The following is an 18,012-nucleotide window of genomic DNA, read 5'->3' as shown; positions in this document are numbered from 1 at the left end:
AATAAAATTAGAAATGAGAGAAGAGAAATAACAACTGACACAACAGAAATACAAAATATTGTAAGAAAATACTATGAAGAACTGTATGCCAAAAGCTAGACAACCTAGATGAAATGGACAAATTCCTTGAAACATACAATCTTCCAAAAATCAATCTGGAAGAATCAGAAAACCTAAACAGACCGATTACACCAAATGAGATTGAAACATTTATCAAAAAACTCCTAACAAAGAAAAGTCCAGGGCCCGATTGCTTAACAACGGAATTCTACCAAATATTCAAAGAAGAACTAACTCCTATCCTTCTCAAACTATTTCAAAAAACTCAAGAGGAAGGAAGACTTCCAAGCTCCTTTTATGAGGCAAGCATAATTCTGATTCCAAAACCAGGAAAGACAATACAAAGAAAGAAAATTATAGGCCAATATCTCTGATGAATATAGATGCTAAAATCCTCAACAAAATATTAGCAAACCGGATCCAACAATATATGGAAAAAATCGTACACCATGATCAAGTGGGATTTATTCTGGGGAGGCAAGGCTGGTACAATATTTGTAAATCAATCAATGTGATTCATCACATAAACAAAAAGAAGGAGAAAAACCATATGATAATTTCAATAGATGCAGAAAAAGCATTTGATAAAATCCAGCACCCATTCATGATCAAGACTCTCAGCAAAGTGGGAATACAGGGAACATACCTCAACATGATAAAAGCCATCTATGAGAAACCCACAGCCAACATCATACTCCATGGGAAAAAATTAAAAGCAATACCCTTAAGATCAGGAACAAGGCAGGGGTGCCCCCTTTCACCACTCTTATTTAACATAGTCCTGGAAGTCCTAGGCACAGCAATCAGACAAGAAGAAGAAACAAAATGCATTCAAGTTGGAAAAGAAGAAGTAAAACGATCATTATTTGCAGATGATATGATATTGTATATAGAAATCCCTAAAGTCTCAGTCAAAAAACTACTGGACCTGATAAATAAATTCAGCAAAGTGGCAGAATATAAAATCAATACTCAGAAATCAGAAGCATTTTTATACACCAACAATGAACAGTTAGAAAGAGAAATTAAGGAAACAATCCCCTTCACAATTACAACCAAAAAATTGAAGTATCTAGGAGTAAACTTAACCAAGGAGACTAAAGACTTGTACTCAGAAAATTACAAAGCATTGATAAAAGAAATCAAGGAAGATACGAACAAGTGGAAGCATATACCGTGCTCATGGTTAGGAAGAATAAACATCATTAAAATGTCTATATTACCCAAAGCAATCTATAAATTCAATGCAATACCAATTAAAATACCAATGACATACTTCAAAGATACAGAACACATATTCCAAAAATTTACATGGAACCAAAAGAGGACATGAATAGCCTCAGCAATCTTAAAAAAGAAGAATAAAGTGGGAGGTATCACACTTCCTGATATCAAGTTATACTACAAGGCCATTGTACTCAAAACAGCCCGGTACTGGCATAAGAACAGGCATATAGATCAATGGAACAGAACAGAGAACCCAGAGATAAACCCACAGTTCTATGGACAACTGATATTTGACAAAGGAGGTAAGGAAATACAATGGTGTAAAGACAGCCTCTTTAACAAATGGTGTTGGGAAAATTGGACAGCTACCTGCAAAAAAATGCAACTAGATCACCAGCTTACACCACTCACAAAAATAAACTCAAAATGGATAAAAGACTTAAGTGTAGGCCGTGAAACCATAAGCATCTTAGAAGAAAACAGGCAGTAAGCTCTCGGACATCTCTCAGAGCAATATATTTGCTGATTTATCTCCACAGGGAAGTGAAATAAAAGACAGGATAAACAAATGGGACTATATCAAACTAAAAAGCTTTTGCACAGCTAAAGCCAACAAGAACAGAATAGAAATACAAACTAAACAATGAGAGAACATATTTGACAATACGTCTGATAAGGGGTTAATAACCAAAATTTATAAAAAACTTGTAAAACTCAACACCAGGAAGACAAACAACCCAATCCAAAAATGGGCAAAAGAGATGAATAGACACTTCTCCAAAGAGGACATACAGATGGCCAAAAGGCATGTGAAAAAATGCTCAACATCACTAATGATTAGAGAAATGCAAATTAAAACCACAATGAATATCACCTCACACCAGTCAGAATGGCGCTTATCAACAAAACAACACAGAATAAGTGCTGGCGAGGATGTGGAGAAAAGGGAACCCTCCTGCACTGCTGGTGGGAATGCAGACTGGTGCAGCCACTGTGGAAAACAGTATGGAGATTCCTCAGCAAACTGAAAATCGAACTGCCTTTTGACCAGCTATCCCACTTTTAAGAATATACACCAAGGACACCATAGAATGGCTTGAAAAGGAGAAATGCACCCGCATGTTTGTGGCAGCATTGTTTACAATAGCGAAGATCTGGAAACAGCCCAAGTGTCCGTCAGAGGACGAGTGGATTAAAAAGCTTTGGTACATATATACTATGGAATACTACTCAGCCATAAGAAATGATGACATCGGATCATTTACAATAACATGGCTGGACCTTGACAACATTATACGGAGTAAAATAAGTAAATCAGAAAAAAAAAAAAACTAAGATTAATCCATACATAGAAGGGACATAAAAATGAGACTCAGAGACATGAACAAGAATGTGATGGGAACAGGGGCGGGAGGTTGGGGGAGGGGGAGGGGGTGAAGAAGGAGAGAGGGGTTAGGGGAGGGGAGGGGCACAAAGAAAACCAGATAGAAGGTGACAGAAGACAATTTAACTTTGGGGGAGGGGTATACAGCACAATCAAATGTCAAAATAATCTAGAGATATTTTCTCTCAACATATGTACTCTGATTTATCAATGTCACTGCATTAAATTTAATAAATAAATAAATAAATAAATAAATAAATAAATGTTCTGTAAACCTATGTCTTCTTCTATGTACTTTATTATTTCAGGTCTTATATTTAGATCTTTGATCCATTTTGAATTAATTTTAGTACAAGGGGACAAACTGTAGTCCAGTTTCATTCTTTTGCATATGGCTTTCCATTTTCCAAGCATCATTTGTTGAAGAGGCTTTTTTTTCTCCATTGTGTGTTGTTGGTCCCTTTATCAAAAGTTATTTGACCATTTTTATGTGGTTTTATTTCTGGACTTTCTATTCTGTTCCATTGGTCTGAGTGTCTATTTTTCTGCCAATACCATGCTGTTTTGATTGTAGAGCCCCATAATATAGTGTGAAGTCAGGTACTGTATTGCCTCCAGCTTCATTTTTTTTTTTTTTTAGGATTGCTTTGGCTATTCGGGGTTTTTTATAGTTCCATATAAATCTGATAATTTTTGTTACATTTCTTTAAAAATGTAATTGGAATTTTGATGGGAATTGCATTAAATTTGTATATTGCTTTGGGTAATATGGCCATCTTGATTACATTTATTTTTCCTAACTAAGAACAAGGAATATTCTTCCATCTCATTATATCTTTTTTGATTTCCCTTAACAATAGTTTGTATTTTTTATTATATAAGTCCTTTACACTCTTTGTTATGCTTATTCCTAGGTATTTTATTTTCTTTGTTGCAATCATGAAGGGGATTATCTTTTTGACTTTGTTCTCAACTATTTCATTGTTGGCATATAGAAAAGCTATGGACTTTTATGTTACTTTTGTATCCTGCAAACTTACTTTATTGGCTTATTGTTTTGGGTAGTCTTTTTTTACATTCTTTAGGGTTTTTAATGTATAGGATCATATCATCTGCAAAAAGTGATAACTTTACTTCTTTTACAATATGGATGCCTTTTATTTCTTTGTCTTCTCTGATTTATCTTACTAGAACCTCCAGTACCACATTAAATAAGAGTGGAGAGAGTGGACAACCCTGTTTTGTTCCTGATTTAAGGGGGAAAGTCTTCAGTTTTGTGCCATTTAATATGATTTTAGCTGATGGTTTATCATATATGACCTTTATCATGTTGAGATATTTTCCTTCTATACCTATTTTGTTGAGAGTCTTAAACATAAAATTGTGTTGTATTTTATCAAATTCCTTTTCTTCATTTATTGATAAGATCATGTGGTTTTTGTTTTTTGTTTTGTTGATATGCTGTATTACATTAACTGTTTTATGTATGTTGAACCATCCTTGAGATTCTGGGGTAAATCCCACTTGATCATGATGTATTAATTTTTTATTATGTTGTTGTATTTCATTTGCTAGTATTTTGTTTAGTATTTTAGCATCTGTATTCATTAGAGATATTGGTCTGTAGTTTTCTTTTCTTTTCTTTTCTTTTTTTTTTTGCTATCCTTGCCTGGTTTTGGTATAAGGGTTATGTTGGCCTTATAAAATGCATTTGGAAGTATTGCTTCTTCTTTTATTTTTTGGAAGAGTTTCAGTAGAATAGGAACCAAGTCTTCTTTGCATATTTGATAAAATTCAATGGTATAGCCAATTCGGCCTGGACTTTTATATTTGGGGAGGTTTTTAATAGTTTTTTTCTATTTCTTCTCTACTAATAGGTTTGTTTAGGCTTTCTGCTTCTTCTTGACTCAGTCTAGGAAGGTTGTACTGTTCTAGAAATTTATCCATTTCTTCTAGGTTGTTGAATTTAGTGGCATAAAGTTTTTCATAGTATTTTACAATAATTTCTTTATATCTACAATGTCCGTGGTGATTTCTCGTCTTTCATTTTGGATTTTGTTTATATGAGTTCTTTCTCTCTTGCCAGGGTTTTGTCAATTTTGTTGATCTTTTCAAAAACCAGCTCCTTGTTCTATTAATTTTTTGTATAGATTTTCTGTTTTCTATTTTATTTATTTCTGCTCTGATTTTTATTATCTCCTTTCTTTGGCTTGTTTTGGGTTGTCTTTGTTTTTCTTTTTCCAGTTTTTTAAGGTGTGAAGTTAAGTGGATCCCTTGGGCTCTCTCTTATTTGTTTATATAGCCCTGAAGTGATATGAAGTTTCCTCTTATCACTGCTTTTGCTGCATCCCATAGATTCTGATATATCCTATTGTCATTTTCATTAGTCTGTATATATCCTTTGATTTCTGTGCTTATTTCTTTTTTGACCCATTTATTTTTTAAAAGTATGTTGTTTATTTTCCACATTTTTGTGATGTTTTTTTTCTCTTTTTTGCAATTGAATTCTAGTTTCAAGTCTTTATGATCAGAAATTATGCTTGGTACAACTTCGATTTTTCTGAATTTGCTGATGTTGTTTTTGTGGCCCAACATATGGTCAATTCTTGAGAATGATCCATGTACTCTGGAGAAAAATGTATATTCTGTCACTTTGGGTTGAAATATCCTGTAGTTGTCTCTCATATCCTGGTGCTCTAGTGTTTTGTTTAAGGCCAATATATCTTTATTGGTTCTCTGTTTGGATGACCGATCTAGAGCCATCAGTGGTGTATTGAGTTCTCTAAGTATGATTGTATTTTTTTAGTTTTTGTTTTAAGGTCAATAAGTAGCTGTCTCATATATTTTGGTGCTCCTTGGTTTGGTGCATATATATTAAGAATTGTTATGTCTTCTTGATTCAGTGTCCCCTTAATCATTATGAAATGACCATTTTTGTCTCTGAGTACTTTTGCTGTCTTGTAGTCAGCATTATCAGATACGAGTATTGCTATGCCTGCTTTTTTTTTTTTTTTTTTGAAGTTATTTGCTTGGAGTATTGTTTTCCATCCTTTCACTTTAAATTTGTTTTTATCCTTGTTGCTTAGATGAGTTTCTTGTAAGCAGCATACAGTTGGATTTTCTTTTTTAATCTATTCTGCTACTCTGTGCCTTTTTATTGGTGAGTTTAATCCATTTACATTTAGTGTAATTATTGACACTTGCGAGTTCCCTATTGCCATTTATAGATTTCTTTCTGTTAGTTTTGTGTATTGTTTGATTCTTCTCTTTTGTTTTTTATCTTTTGTTTTTATTTGGTTGTATTCCATACATCTTTTCTCTGTTGCTATTTTTTTTAAATCTTATGCTTCTTTGGTGGTTTTTTCAATGGTGGTTACCATTATGTAATGAAAAGGGTTTCTACCCTGTTCATTGTAGTGAACTATCTTGTGAGTACTTTTGCTCTCCATCGTCTTTTGCTGTTAATTTCCATCCTCTCTTCCCCCCCTTTTTTTTGTTGTCACAGTTTAAATTTTGTTTTATTGTGTTTGGTGGAGCTTTTACTTATGGTTTTTTTTTGTTTTTTTTTTTTTTGTATCTGGTTGGAGAACCCCCTTTAGTAATTCCTGAAGTGGGGGTTTTCTGAATGATAAATTCCCTCATATTTTCTGTATCTGTGAATGTTTTTATTTCTCCTTCATATTTGAAGGATAGCTTTGATGTTATAGTATTCATGGCTTAAAGTTTTCCCTTTCAGGACTTTAAATATTGGAGTCCACTCTCTTTTAGCTTGTAGATGTTCTGTTGAGAAATCTGATGATAATCTAATGGGCCTTCCTTTATATATTGTATTTGTCTTTTCCCTGGCTGCCTTGAGAATTTTTTCTTTGTCGTTGATTTGTGTCAATTTCATTATGATGTGCCTTGGAGTAGGTTTGTTGGGGTAAGAAAACTCAGAGTTCTGTTTGCTTCTTGAATTTGAGGCTTTAATTTTTTTTATAAACTTAGGAAGTTCTTGTCTATTATTTGTTTGAATATGTTCTCCATTCCATTTTCTCTCTCTTCTTTCTCTGACATACCTATTATTCTTATGTTCTTCCTTTTCATGGAGTCAGACAATTCCTGTAGGGCTTTCTTATTTTTTTAAATTTTTGAGTCTCTTTCTTCTCTCTGTTGTGCCTCAAGTTGCTTGTCTTCTATTTCACTAATCCGACCTTCTATCTGGCCTGTTTTATTAGCTAAGCTTGTTACCTCATTCTTCAGCTCTTGAATTGATTTTTTTAAACTCTGTTTGATTTGTTTTTATAGTTTCAGTTTTCTTGGTAATATATTTTTTGTGTTCATTGAGTTGTTTTCCGAGCTCTCTAAATAGCCTTTTTGTGTTTTCTTGTATATCTCTGAGTATTTTTAGGATTTCTATTTTAAATTCTCTGTCATTTAGCTCCAAAGTTTTCAGTATATTAAATTTTTTCTCCATAGATTTTTTCATCTATCTGTGTTACCTCTGTCTTTTGTATCCATGATATTTTATTTCCTTTTACTTAATGACATCTGAGGGTGGTTTTGTTGATAGTATTAATGAGAACTATTAAAAAACAAACAGTTAAAAAATAAAAAAATTTAAAAAAGAAAGGAAAAAATATTTCTTTTCCTCTTCCTTTTCTTGTCTCTTCTCCTCTCCCTTCATTTTTGAGAAAATCTTGTGGTGAACTGTGAATTATATTTTGCTAAATAGAACAAACAATACCTATAATGGAGGACCTGCATTGTGGAGAAGTAATAAAGGGGCAAAAAAGGGGGTATGGACCCACAAAATGCAAATAAGGAAAAATTTGGGTTAAGAATAAAATGATTTGCTTTTAGATGTTAGTTGACTAAGAGATATGATAAGAGGAATAAGAGAAAAACAGAAACAAGGGGGAAAATTAAAAAATTACTGTTGTATTTAATGGAGCAAAAACTAGATAAAATGGGTAGCCAGGGTTGAGAGCACTGATAGTGAGTTAAAAATGTGATGTAAAAATTCCCCAAAGCACCACAAAAATGAATTTAAGTCCCAAATAAAATACTTTATTTGTTATTGAGGATTGAATGAGAGGAGACATAAAGGAGAAAAGAAGAAACTAATATAGATGGAGAAAAAAAAGAGGAAACCACAAAAAGAAAAAAAAGAATAAAAGAGAGGGAGAGAGTTAAGGGTTTTGGAGTGCTACCCTCAGAGAGAAAGGAAGAAGAAAGAAAAGATAATGGGAGATGTAATACTTATGGATAGTGTAGTTCAAGGAGAGGAGAGAGTAAGACTGGCAGAGAATTAAATGATCAAATTGGAAGAGGAAGAAAATCAAGACTAGAATATAAGAGAAATGAACAAATATAATAAATGTGATAGGTTATAAAGTCTGTGGATTATTTTTGATTTTGAGAGGTTATCTTCTTGCTTTTTCTTTTCTCTCCCTCTTCCTGGTTGGGTGACTCTGTATCCCAAATTCTGCCCCTGTTGCATGCTTAGGTAGAGGTTTGCAGGTGGTAAGTCTCTATGGTGATGTCATATATTGGGCTTCATTCTTGTTGGCAGTCGAGGTCATTAGCATTTGAAGGCTCTGACAGTGAGAGAGTCCATATTTTCAGAGCCTCTCTCCTAGTCTTTCCTTCCTGAATTAGTAGCCTGATGATCCAGCTATTGGGTTGCTGCTGCCTCTGCCTGGAAAGCAAGAGACTCAAAGAGCTGGCAAATCCCCACTCTATTCCCACTCCATGCAGGGTTTTGTATAAGGCTCAATTAATCAGAGATGTTAGTGTAATCAGGCAGGGCTTCCTCCCACACAAAGACCTCTGAATCTGCCCCTCTGTCCAGTAACATGGGTGCCCACTCTGGGGCACTTGGAGGAATCTCTCACTCACAATCTGCATGCTCCGACCAGGATATGAAGTAGGCTGCCTCTATGAATGAGACCCCCGCCCACACGGAAAAGTTTTTGTGTAGTAATTTTTGTTCTGACTCCCTTTCTGTACGCTGCTTTTTCTGGGTGCAGGGATGACCCCGGGATTCTGCTTTTGGCCCACACAAAGGCCTCTGACTCTACCCCTCTGTCCGGTAACACAGGTGCCCACTCCCGGGGCACTCGGTGGAATTTCTCACCCACTATCCACGTGGGCCGACCAGGATGTGAAGCAAGTCAGCCACCTTTCTGTCCGAGTGAGACCCCACTTGCATGGAAAAGTTCCAGTATTGGAATGAGCTCTCCCTCCCTCCCCATGAATGGCTTTTTCAGGGTGCAGGGATGACCTTGAGATTCCACTTTTAGCCCACACAAAGGCCTCTGACTCTGCTCCTCTCTCTGGTAACACGGTTGCCCAATCCCAGGGTGCTTGGAGGAATCTCTCGCCCACTCTCTGCATGCGGCAACCCTGATGTCAAGCAGGTCGGCCACCTCTCTCTCTGAGTGAGATTCCTGCCCACACGGAAAAGTTTCAGCATTGAAATTAGCTTTCACTTCCTCCATGTGCACGGCTTTTTTAGGGTGCAGGGACAACCCTCAGATTCCACTTTTGGCCCACACAAAGGCCTCTGACTCTGACCCTCTGTCCAGTAACACGGGCGCCCACTCTCAAGGTGCTCAGAGAAATCTCTCGCCCACTCTCTGTGTGCTCCGACCAGGATGTGAAGCAGGTCGGCCGACTCTCTCTTCGAGTGAGACCCCTGCCTGCACGGAAATGTTCCAGCATTGGAATTAGCTCTCACTCCCTTTCCATGCGTGGCTTTTTCAGGGTGCGGGGATGACCCCGAGATTGTGTTTCGGCCCACACAAAGGCCTCTGACTCTGACCCTCTGTCCGGTAACATGGGCGCCCACTCCCAGGGCTCTAGGAGGAGTCTCTTGCCCACTATCTGCGTGCACCAACCAGGAGATTGGAGCAAATAGCTGTCTTGAATGCCTTTCTTTGTCTGGGTTCGGCGTGAGCATTAGCTTGTGTTGACTGGGTTACCACAAGCACAGTTTTTCCTCGGCTTGGATGTCTGTGCCACAGGCTGGTTTGGCCGTTTGTGCCATGGCCTGGATCTATTCACCCTCTTTGCCTGCTTAGTTCCTATACTCTCAGTTCCCAGTGAAAGCAGCCTTTATTTAGGTTAGTAAGGAAGGCAGAGTGTTTCTTCCTCCTTATTTCCTTCAGGGTTGATTATATATTTAGCCAAGTTTTTGCTTGATTATACCTTTGTTTGTAGTGTGGAACATCTGGAGGCTCCAAGGATACATTTTTCTGTTTCTGGTTGAAGATCTTGTTGAATATTTGGGGAGATTTATCGTTATCACTCCTTATGGTGCTATTACTCTGACATCATCCCTGGTTCAACTTTTTGATAGTTTGTCAAATTTTTTCTGAGAAATCTAATAATAATCCAATTGGTCTTCTTTATTCTTTATCTTTTTTTTATTGCTGCCTTGAGGATTTTTTAAAATAGATTTTTGACAATTTTCTTAAGATATGTCTTGAAACAGGTTTCTTTGGTTTAAGAATCATTAGCATTCCTTTTCCTCTTAAATTTGAGGCTGTATCTGATTCCATAGATTTGGAAATTCTCATCAATTATTTGCTTGAATACTCTTTTCATTTTCTTCTCTCCTTCTTCATCTTTTGATATATCCATTATTTTTTATTTCTTTTTCTGATAACTTAGAAAACTTTTGTAGAGCTCTCTGAGTTTTTTTAATTCATGAGTCTCTCTTTTCTTTCTGTAGCATCTCTAGTTTTATGTCTTTAATTTTACTTATTCTTCCATCTATCTGGCTTGTTCTATTAATTAAACCTGCTACCTTCATTTTCAGTTCATGTATTGAGTTATTCATCTCTGTTTTTGGTTCAACCTTTTTTATGAGTATTAGTTTTATTCATTAATTTGGTTTCTGAGCTAATTAAGTTTCCCTTTGGTGTCTTTTCACACCTCATTGAGCATTTTCAGAACTTTAATTTTGAATTCTCTATTCTATAATTCCAAGGCTCCCTTGAGATTAAGATCTTTTTCTTTTTCTTTTTAGGTATTCAAATTCTTTTTCCCAGATGGCATTTGAGAGTGGCATTTTAAAGAACTCTTACAAAAGAACAAATAAAAATTTTTTTAAAATTAAAAAATATGATAAATATATAAAAATTTAGAAAATTATGACAAGTAAAGAAAAAAACCTATTGGAAAAAAAGGTCAAAAGCAAACAAAATTATTTTAAAAACCTACAAAATATAAAAATTAAGAAAAATTAACTTAAAGATGACATAATAAGTGCTGGCTGTTATTACCATCAGCAATGTATATATATATGCTGTGTTGTTAGAGGCACTGTAGAGTATGTTATGGGTTAAAGTTGTAATTTTATGGGAAATTTGGTAAAAACCTTGAGTTGCTACATTTTGCCATTTTGTTTTTAGTAAATATTGCATCAAAAATGAAAAGCTCAAAAGGCTAGAGAACTGGAAACAGGTACTTTAGGCCAGTTTCTCTAGAGACATTGACTGTTTTAGATGGAAAGAACAAATCAAGAAACAGAAAGACCTATCTTTAGAAATCTGCAAGCAAAAATCTTTATGTAACTAGCTTTTCTATTTTTCCTCGTGGTCTCATCTGAACAAGTTATATCTTCAATGAAAATGAATAAGGGGCCATATGCTCAAAGAGACAAACTAAGGGGATACCTACATGATGACCTCACAAACTGGGAGACATAACATAACATATTTCAGACAGGAATGTCTGAAATAAAAACTTTTTAACTAAAAGCAGTTCCTGGTTGTAGTCATGTCCCAGGACCATATTTAGCGCTAACAAAAGTAAATGCTTTCCTTAACTGAGCCCATTTTTGTGTTTTTGTATTTAAAATAAGGTACCTAATAACATTCATTTGAAATGTTATGTAATTTCCTCTAGATCCCTCAGGGCACCGCTATTCTCCAGATTAGATAACACATATTCCTTTGTTGTTTTTTTAATTAATTTAAATTTATTGTGTTTATATAGATTCAAGTGTCCCAATAAATACATCCTTTCCACCCCCGTCTTCACCTGAACATCTCCCTAGCCCCTTTCCTTCAATGTCCTCTCACCTTCCCTCAAGAATTTGCTTTTCTGCTCTCTATAACACTGTTTTATATATATTTAAAACATATAAATTTTACACACCCACACACACACACATATTCCCACCAATCTCTTTTCTTTTTTTGATCCCATACTCTCATTCCCTTTTCCTCTGTCCGCTTTCACTCTGGTCCCTTTGATCCCGTTTCTGCCTCTATTCTGTTCCTCAGTTCACATTGTTCATTTGATTCCTCAAATGAATGAGGTCATATGATATTTTTCTTTCTCTACCTGGCTTATTTTTCTCGACATAATAGTTTCCAGGTCCCTCCATATTGTTGCAAAAGGTAATATTACCTTTTTTTTCATAGCACCATAGTATTCCATTGTATATCTGTAACACAACTTTTAATCCACTCGTCCACTGACAGACACTTGGGCTGTTTCCAGATCTTTGCTATTGTGAACAATGCTGCCATAAACATGGGGATGCACTTTTTATTCAGTCATTGATATGGTGTCCTTGGGATATATTTCAATAATTATATGGCTGAGTCAAAGGACATTTGATTTCTAATTTTTTGAGGAATCTCCGTACTGTTTTCCACAGTGAATTCACCAGTCTTCATTCCTACCAGCAGTGCAGGAAGGGTCCCCTTTCTCCACATCCTCGCCAGCACCTATCTTGTGTTGTTTTTTTAATGAGTGTCATTATGACTGATGTGAGGTGATATCTCATTGTGGTTTTAATTTGCATTTCCATAATGATTAGTGATGTTGAACTTTTTTTTAATCTCTCTATTGGCTATCTGTATGTTTTCTTTGGAGAAGTGTCTATTCATTTCTTGTGCCCATTATTTGATTAGATTGTTTGTCTTCCTGGTATTGAGATTTACAAGTTTTTTAAATAAATTTTGGTTATTAATCTTTTATCAGATGTATTGTCTAATATGTTCTCCTATTGTGTGGTTTGTCTTTTTATTCTGTTCATATTATCTTTAGCTCTGCAAAACCTTTTTAGTTTGATACATTCCCATTTGTTTGTCCTGTCTTTTATTTTAAATGCCTGTGGAGATAAATCAGCAAATATATTGCTGCAATAGATGTTAGTGAGGTTGCTGCCTATGTTTTCTTCTAGGATGCTTATGGTTTCATAATTTACATTTAAGCCCTTTATTCATTTTGAGTTTATTTTTGTGCATGATGTAAGTTGGTGGTCTAGTTTTATTTTTTGGCAGGTAGCTGTCCAGTTTTTCCAACAACATTTGTTAAAGAGACTGTTTTTACTCCACTGTATGTTCTTACATTCTTTGTCAAATATCAATTGTACATAAAGATGTGGGCTTCTTTCTCTGTTCTGTTCCATTGATTTATATGTCTGTTCTTATGCTAGTATCAAGCTGTTTTGAGTACAATGGCCTTGTATTATAACTTGATACCTCCCACTTTATTCTTTCTTTTCAAGATTTCTGAGGCTATTCATGTTCTTTTTTGGTTCCATATAAATTTTTGGATATCTAAAAAAATCTACTCGACCTAATAAATGAATTCAGCAGGGTGGCAGAATATAAAATTAATACACATAAATCAGAGGCATTTTTATACATTAACAAAAAACTGTCAGAAAGAGAAATTTAAAAAACAATCCCCTTTGCAATACCCAATGAGACTTTAGAGTTTTCTATATACAGTACATTATCATTTGCAAATATGATAGTTTTGGTTCTTCCTTTCCAATTTGGATGTCTTATTGATGTAGCTAGGACTTCCAGTACCATGTTAAATAAGAGTGGTGAAGGCAGGGGCACCCCTGCCTTGTTTCTAATTTTAGGAGAATTGCTTTTAATTTTTGTTCACTTATTATGATGTTGGCTGTGGGTTTTTCATAGATGGCCTGTGGGATGGCTATGGAGCTCTCCATCCTAAGGGTGAACTCTGCAGAAGATGTGGCCCTAAGGTTCAGTGGGGGAACTGTTGGTGGCAGACTTGATGCCTGATGTGGAGGGTCTCCTGACAGGGGGTGCAAATAGAGGCAGGGGACAAGATATTGGTGACACATGGACCTGACCTGGAGGAAGAAGCAGAGGAGAAGCCCAAGGAGCAGCAGCAGGCAGGGCCAGAGCTGGCTGTGATGGGTGCCATGACCCCACTGGAGGCAGTAGACCCCACTGCACCTCCAGGTGCGGCTGAGCTCTGAGAGTACCCAAGCCACTAGGGCCTACATTCGGGTGAAGCACAAGGCTGCTGAGAGTCGGGAGCCCATTCTAGAGCGTTGGAAGGCCACCATCCAGAGCATCCCTGCCTTCTGGGCCAAATTCATATCCTTGCTCACATCCCTTGGGTAGGACAGAGGGGAGGACAGGGAATATAAAAGGCATAGCATGGCAAGAGGGAATGTAATGAGTACTGAGCTGTGAGTCCCCTAACCCCAGTAGCACAGAGAAAAAAGTGAGGGCAGCTTTAAGATTTGGGGCCAGTCTGCTGGTGGCCTGACAGAAATCAGGTGGTAAAGTACCATTTCCACAATGCACGTTTTAGAAAACACTTCACCAAGACACTCTAAAGAAGCTTGGAGATTGTTGATTGGCTTAGCTATGCTTTGTTTTGGTCAAGATATCAGTGAATTATCACAGGTAGCCCAGACCCAGGGTTCAGCTGCACAGTTCCTGTGTTCTCTCTGGTTTCATATCTAGTGTGGATTCTAGGCCAGTGCAGAGGTTGCTCCCACCCACCTTCCACAGGCAGGACCCTTACACTGATTCTCTCACACACATGCCAGTGTAGAAACAGCCATTGCACCTCTTGGGTTTTTTAAGAGTTTAAACAGAAATGTGATCTCTACAACACAAGAACCTCTAGAAGCTGTGGGATGACACAGTTCTGGTGAATATATGGTACATCCTTCCTCAGTCATTCCAAAGATCTGGGAGAGAACCACCACATGCAGGTGCGGTAAGCACTGACTCATCTGTGCCAGCAATCACAGAACTGGGCAAAGTCCAGAAGAGTCTGGCAAGGGGCTTCATTAGTGAAGCAGGTAGCCTCAGGAGACTGTGAGGCCAAAGGCACTACTCTTGGGAGTCTATGAAAGGCAAGGTAGATGAGCCAGTTGGAAGGGGGGCCATGTGTGTAGTGGCCCATGAGTTTCACCGTTGGGTTCAGTTTGGCTCTGTGGCTCTTAGGTCTCATCTTCCATAGCCTCTGTAAGCTCTTTGACCAAAATGCAGATTCAGAACCACCCCCAGATATCAGCCATCATTAGTGAACAAGATAAAAACCTGCTGAGCTACTTGACCGAATTGGAGGTCAGACTGTGCAGCTGAATATGCAGGTGGGAAGGGGGCTGGAGCACCTGGTGGGAAGGGTCTGAGCATGGAGACTGGCAGAGGGAAAATGGAATATTCCTGCATGCATGACACAACCCGCAATAACTTCCTCAACTGGTTGTCTGAACACAACCTGCCAGGGTAAAACCGATGGCTGAAGTGGGACTGCTTGGGCCATGATCAGGAGTGGTGATGGTGGAGGCCTCGGGACATGGAGAGTGCAATGGGCCTGTCCTCCCCAACTCTGTTTTCTGTCCCAGATCATCACAAAGGACCTGTGGCCCAATCCCCTGAAGAACTACAAAGGGACACAGACCCCAGAGTAGGGACAGTGCAGAAGTACATGCTTGTGAGTGGTCCAAGAACAGGGCATTGAAACATTAGTACTGGCACCAAGGAATATTTGTTCAGGCACAAACGTGGAAAATGATGTTCCATTAACATAGAAGGTACCCCTGGGTCCTGGGGCTTTGTTGTGTTGAAAAAAAGACTCCAAAAGGCCCTATAGGAAGACAAGTAAGGGGTGGAATGTGCCTAAATTTCGAGGGTAAAAAATTCAGAAAGGTGGGCCAGCCTCATGGTTCTTCACCGAGTTTGTGCAGTGTTATTTTCAGAGCATTTATTTACGAGGTAGGCCATGTGCCATTCTCTCAGCTTCTTACCTTCTGAGTTTTGCTTCTGCTGGCAAACTCCTAGACACCTGGGCTTCACTCGTTGTCAGTGTTTTAATTCACAGTCTGTCAGATATAAAATTGACCCGTGACCATCCCTCACACATGCCCACCAGGCTGCCAAAGGCACCAGGCTCTCTGGAGGGCAATAGTGAGGATGAGGGATAAGGAAAACAGGGTGTCACAAAGGTCAGCTCTATAAACATGGACAAGATGGGGTTGAGTGTGACCCACAAAATGTTGGTTCCATGTCAGTGCCCATGAGTGCGAATGTGTGTGTTTGGTGTGTGTTTGTTGTGTGTGTGTGTTCGTGCACTATGGCATAGTCTGGGTTTGGAGAGAAACAGGTCAGAGCATCAAACTGGCTGGTTGGTGTGTGTGTGTGGGTGGGAGTATCTGTGTGGAGTCTGCACACGCCAGCAATGGTGAAGGATTCTGCATGGCTCTTGAGCACAGGATAACCAAGGATGAAGGAATGGCCTGGGGAAAATCCAGAGTGCTTAAGCCACCTGCCTAGAGTGACCATGAATGAGAAATAAAAAGTGCATAAGTGCTTCCATCTGTGTGTTGTTTATAGCTATGATGTGACGTCCTGTTGAGTAGATGACATCAGGGGGGAAAGTTAAAGCAGCTGCTCCTGGAATCCTGCCAGAGTCACAGAAGGGAAGACGTTCATGTGTGGGCCCAAGTGTCCTGGGCCATTAAGAGTTAGTTGTGTTACACAGTATTGTGTGAGAATAAGAGAGAAAATCAGACTGACTGCTGATCAGAACACTGGTACCTGGGCGGGTGACAGTCACTGAGTACAGTCCCAGAGTACAGGAGCCTGACAGTAGTTCCTGATCCTAGGGACCCCATGGTTTTGTCTTGGCATAAATATTAGAGGCCCCTTTTGTTCTGACATCTGTAACTGGCATGAGGGAAGACAGGGGAGAATCCTGGTTTGCAGTACTTTTGAATCAGGAAACGTAGGTGTTGTCATGCGAATGTGAAACTGCAAAGTATTAGGCAGAGCCAGGCACCCCCTGCAGTGTATGTTTGCACAGTAGTATGCTGTGGGGCAGGTGAGCTACAGTCTTACCTGCCAGGGCAGCTGGTAAGGCTGATGTATGTGTGAGACAGGGATCCACTAAGCAGCCTGCATGAGTTGCTCATACAGAGGCGAGACACCTCCTGATTCGGAGGACTGATTCCTTGTGCACCATGAAGAGAACAGGAACAATCAGGATATTCAAGAGTAGGGGAGGCTCTTCCCTGGCCACAGAGATGAGTTGGTTAGAGCAAGGTTCCAGTACTCTGAGGTTCCATATTCAATTCCATTCAGGGCACTTTCAAGATTCTCACAATGAATGCAAAGGAAGTGGAACAACAAATGGATGATTTTCTCTCTGTCTCTTCCCATTCCTCTCCCTAAATTTAATAAAAAGAAAAAGTAAGAACATCTAAAACATTTATTGTCTTGTCAAGAAAAATTCCCAGGAAAGATTTAATCATAAGCAAAATACCTTTCATTAATGATTGGAAGACCGGTCTGTCTTATCCATATTAGTTTCCACACAGAGTTTGCTGGTGTAAAAACAATGAAGCTTTTTGGGTAACATTTCTTGTATATGGATAAGCCTTAACTGTGTTCTGCTTATGGTCACTGTGCCACAAATATAGGGATAGCGGACCAGCATTGGCACCTGGACCCTGGATAACAGTGTGATCCTGTTTCAATAGAACTCATGCTGAGGGCACAATTCCATTCCCTCTCTCAGGAGTAGCAAATGCCTGTGTTTGTTTCAACTGCTGACTGGGAGCTATTTCCAGTCACATGCCCTGAGTTACCAAACACTGTTGCTTCAATGTGTCACCAATGGCAGAGTAAACATTGCTCACTGCTACTGTCAAAGGCATCATCACCAAGACTTAGCCAGTGCCCCATCAGAGCTTTATGAGGAACACATGTCTCACTGGGATCCATGAGGAAAGCTCTGCAGAATGGGTGAAAAGAAAAAGTCTTGATTTTGTTGGTTACCTGAATATGTTCCTATTGAAAGCTGAGGGTCTTTTATTTACAATGAAAATTCTTCTAAAGAGAAGAATATTTTTAATTTAAGGCTTTACCTTTGTATCAGATCAGTGACAACAAAAAGCAGGAAAGAAAGGAGAACCAAGGAGAAGGAGAGACAGTGAGAAAAAGAAAAATGACAGACTAAAGAAGGCAGGTGTCATATTGTCATATGATGTGGAAAGTTTATAGGCAGAACCAATTTTTTTTTAGGGCAGACTTGCTAGGAAATATACAGCAAAGCAG

At 38.1% G+C, this 18,012-nt stretch overlaps 1 protein-coding gene and 1 long non-coding RNA gene across 2 annotated transcripts in view; one reads left to right on the top strand and one right to left on the bottom strand.

Annotated features, from left to right (window-relative positions):
• LOC136386916 (uncharacterized) overlaps positions 1–18,012 on the bottom strand; it is a 478,497-nt gene that overhangs the window by 396,877 nt on the left and 63,608 nt on the right. The window lies entirely within an intron of this gene.
• The window catches only part of LOC136386924 (A-kinase anchor protein 17A-like), an 88,722-nt gene that overhangs the window by 64,647 nt on the left and 6,063 nt on the right, over positions 1–18,012 (top strand). Inside the window, 4 exon segments of the mRNA XM_066358040.1 lie at positions 9,419–9,486; positions 13,734–13,896; positions 14,915–15,021; positions 15,303–15,364. Coding sequence (XP_066214137.1) covers positions 9,419–9,486; positions 13,734–13,896; positions 14,915–15,021; positions 15,303–15,364 — 400 coding nt within the window.

This window comes from Saccopteryx leptura, unplaced genomic scaffold, assembly GCF_036850995.1.
Source record: "Saccopteryx leptura isolate mSacLep1 unplaced genomic scaffold, mSacLep1_pri_phased_curated manual_scaffold_21, whole genome shotgun sequence".
Classification (NCBI taxonomy): Eukaryota; Metazoa; Chordata; class Mammalia; order Chiroptera; family Emballonuridae; genus Saccopteryx; species Saccopteryx leptura.
The sequence above is the reverse complement of the archived record's forward strand: the minus strand, read 5'-3'. Positions and strand labels throughout refer to the sequence as shown.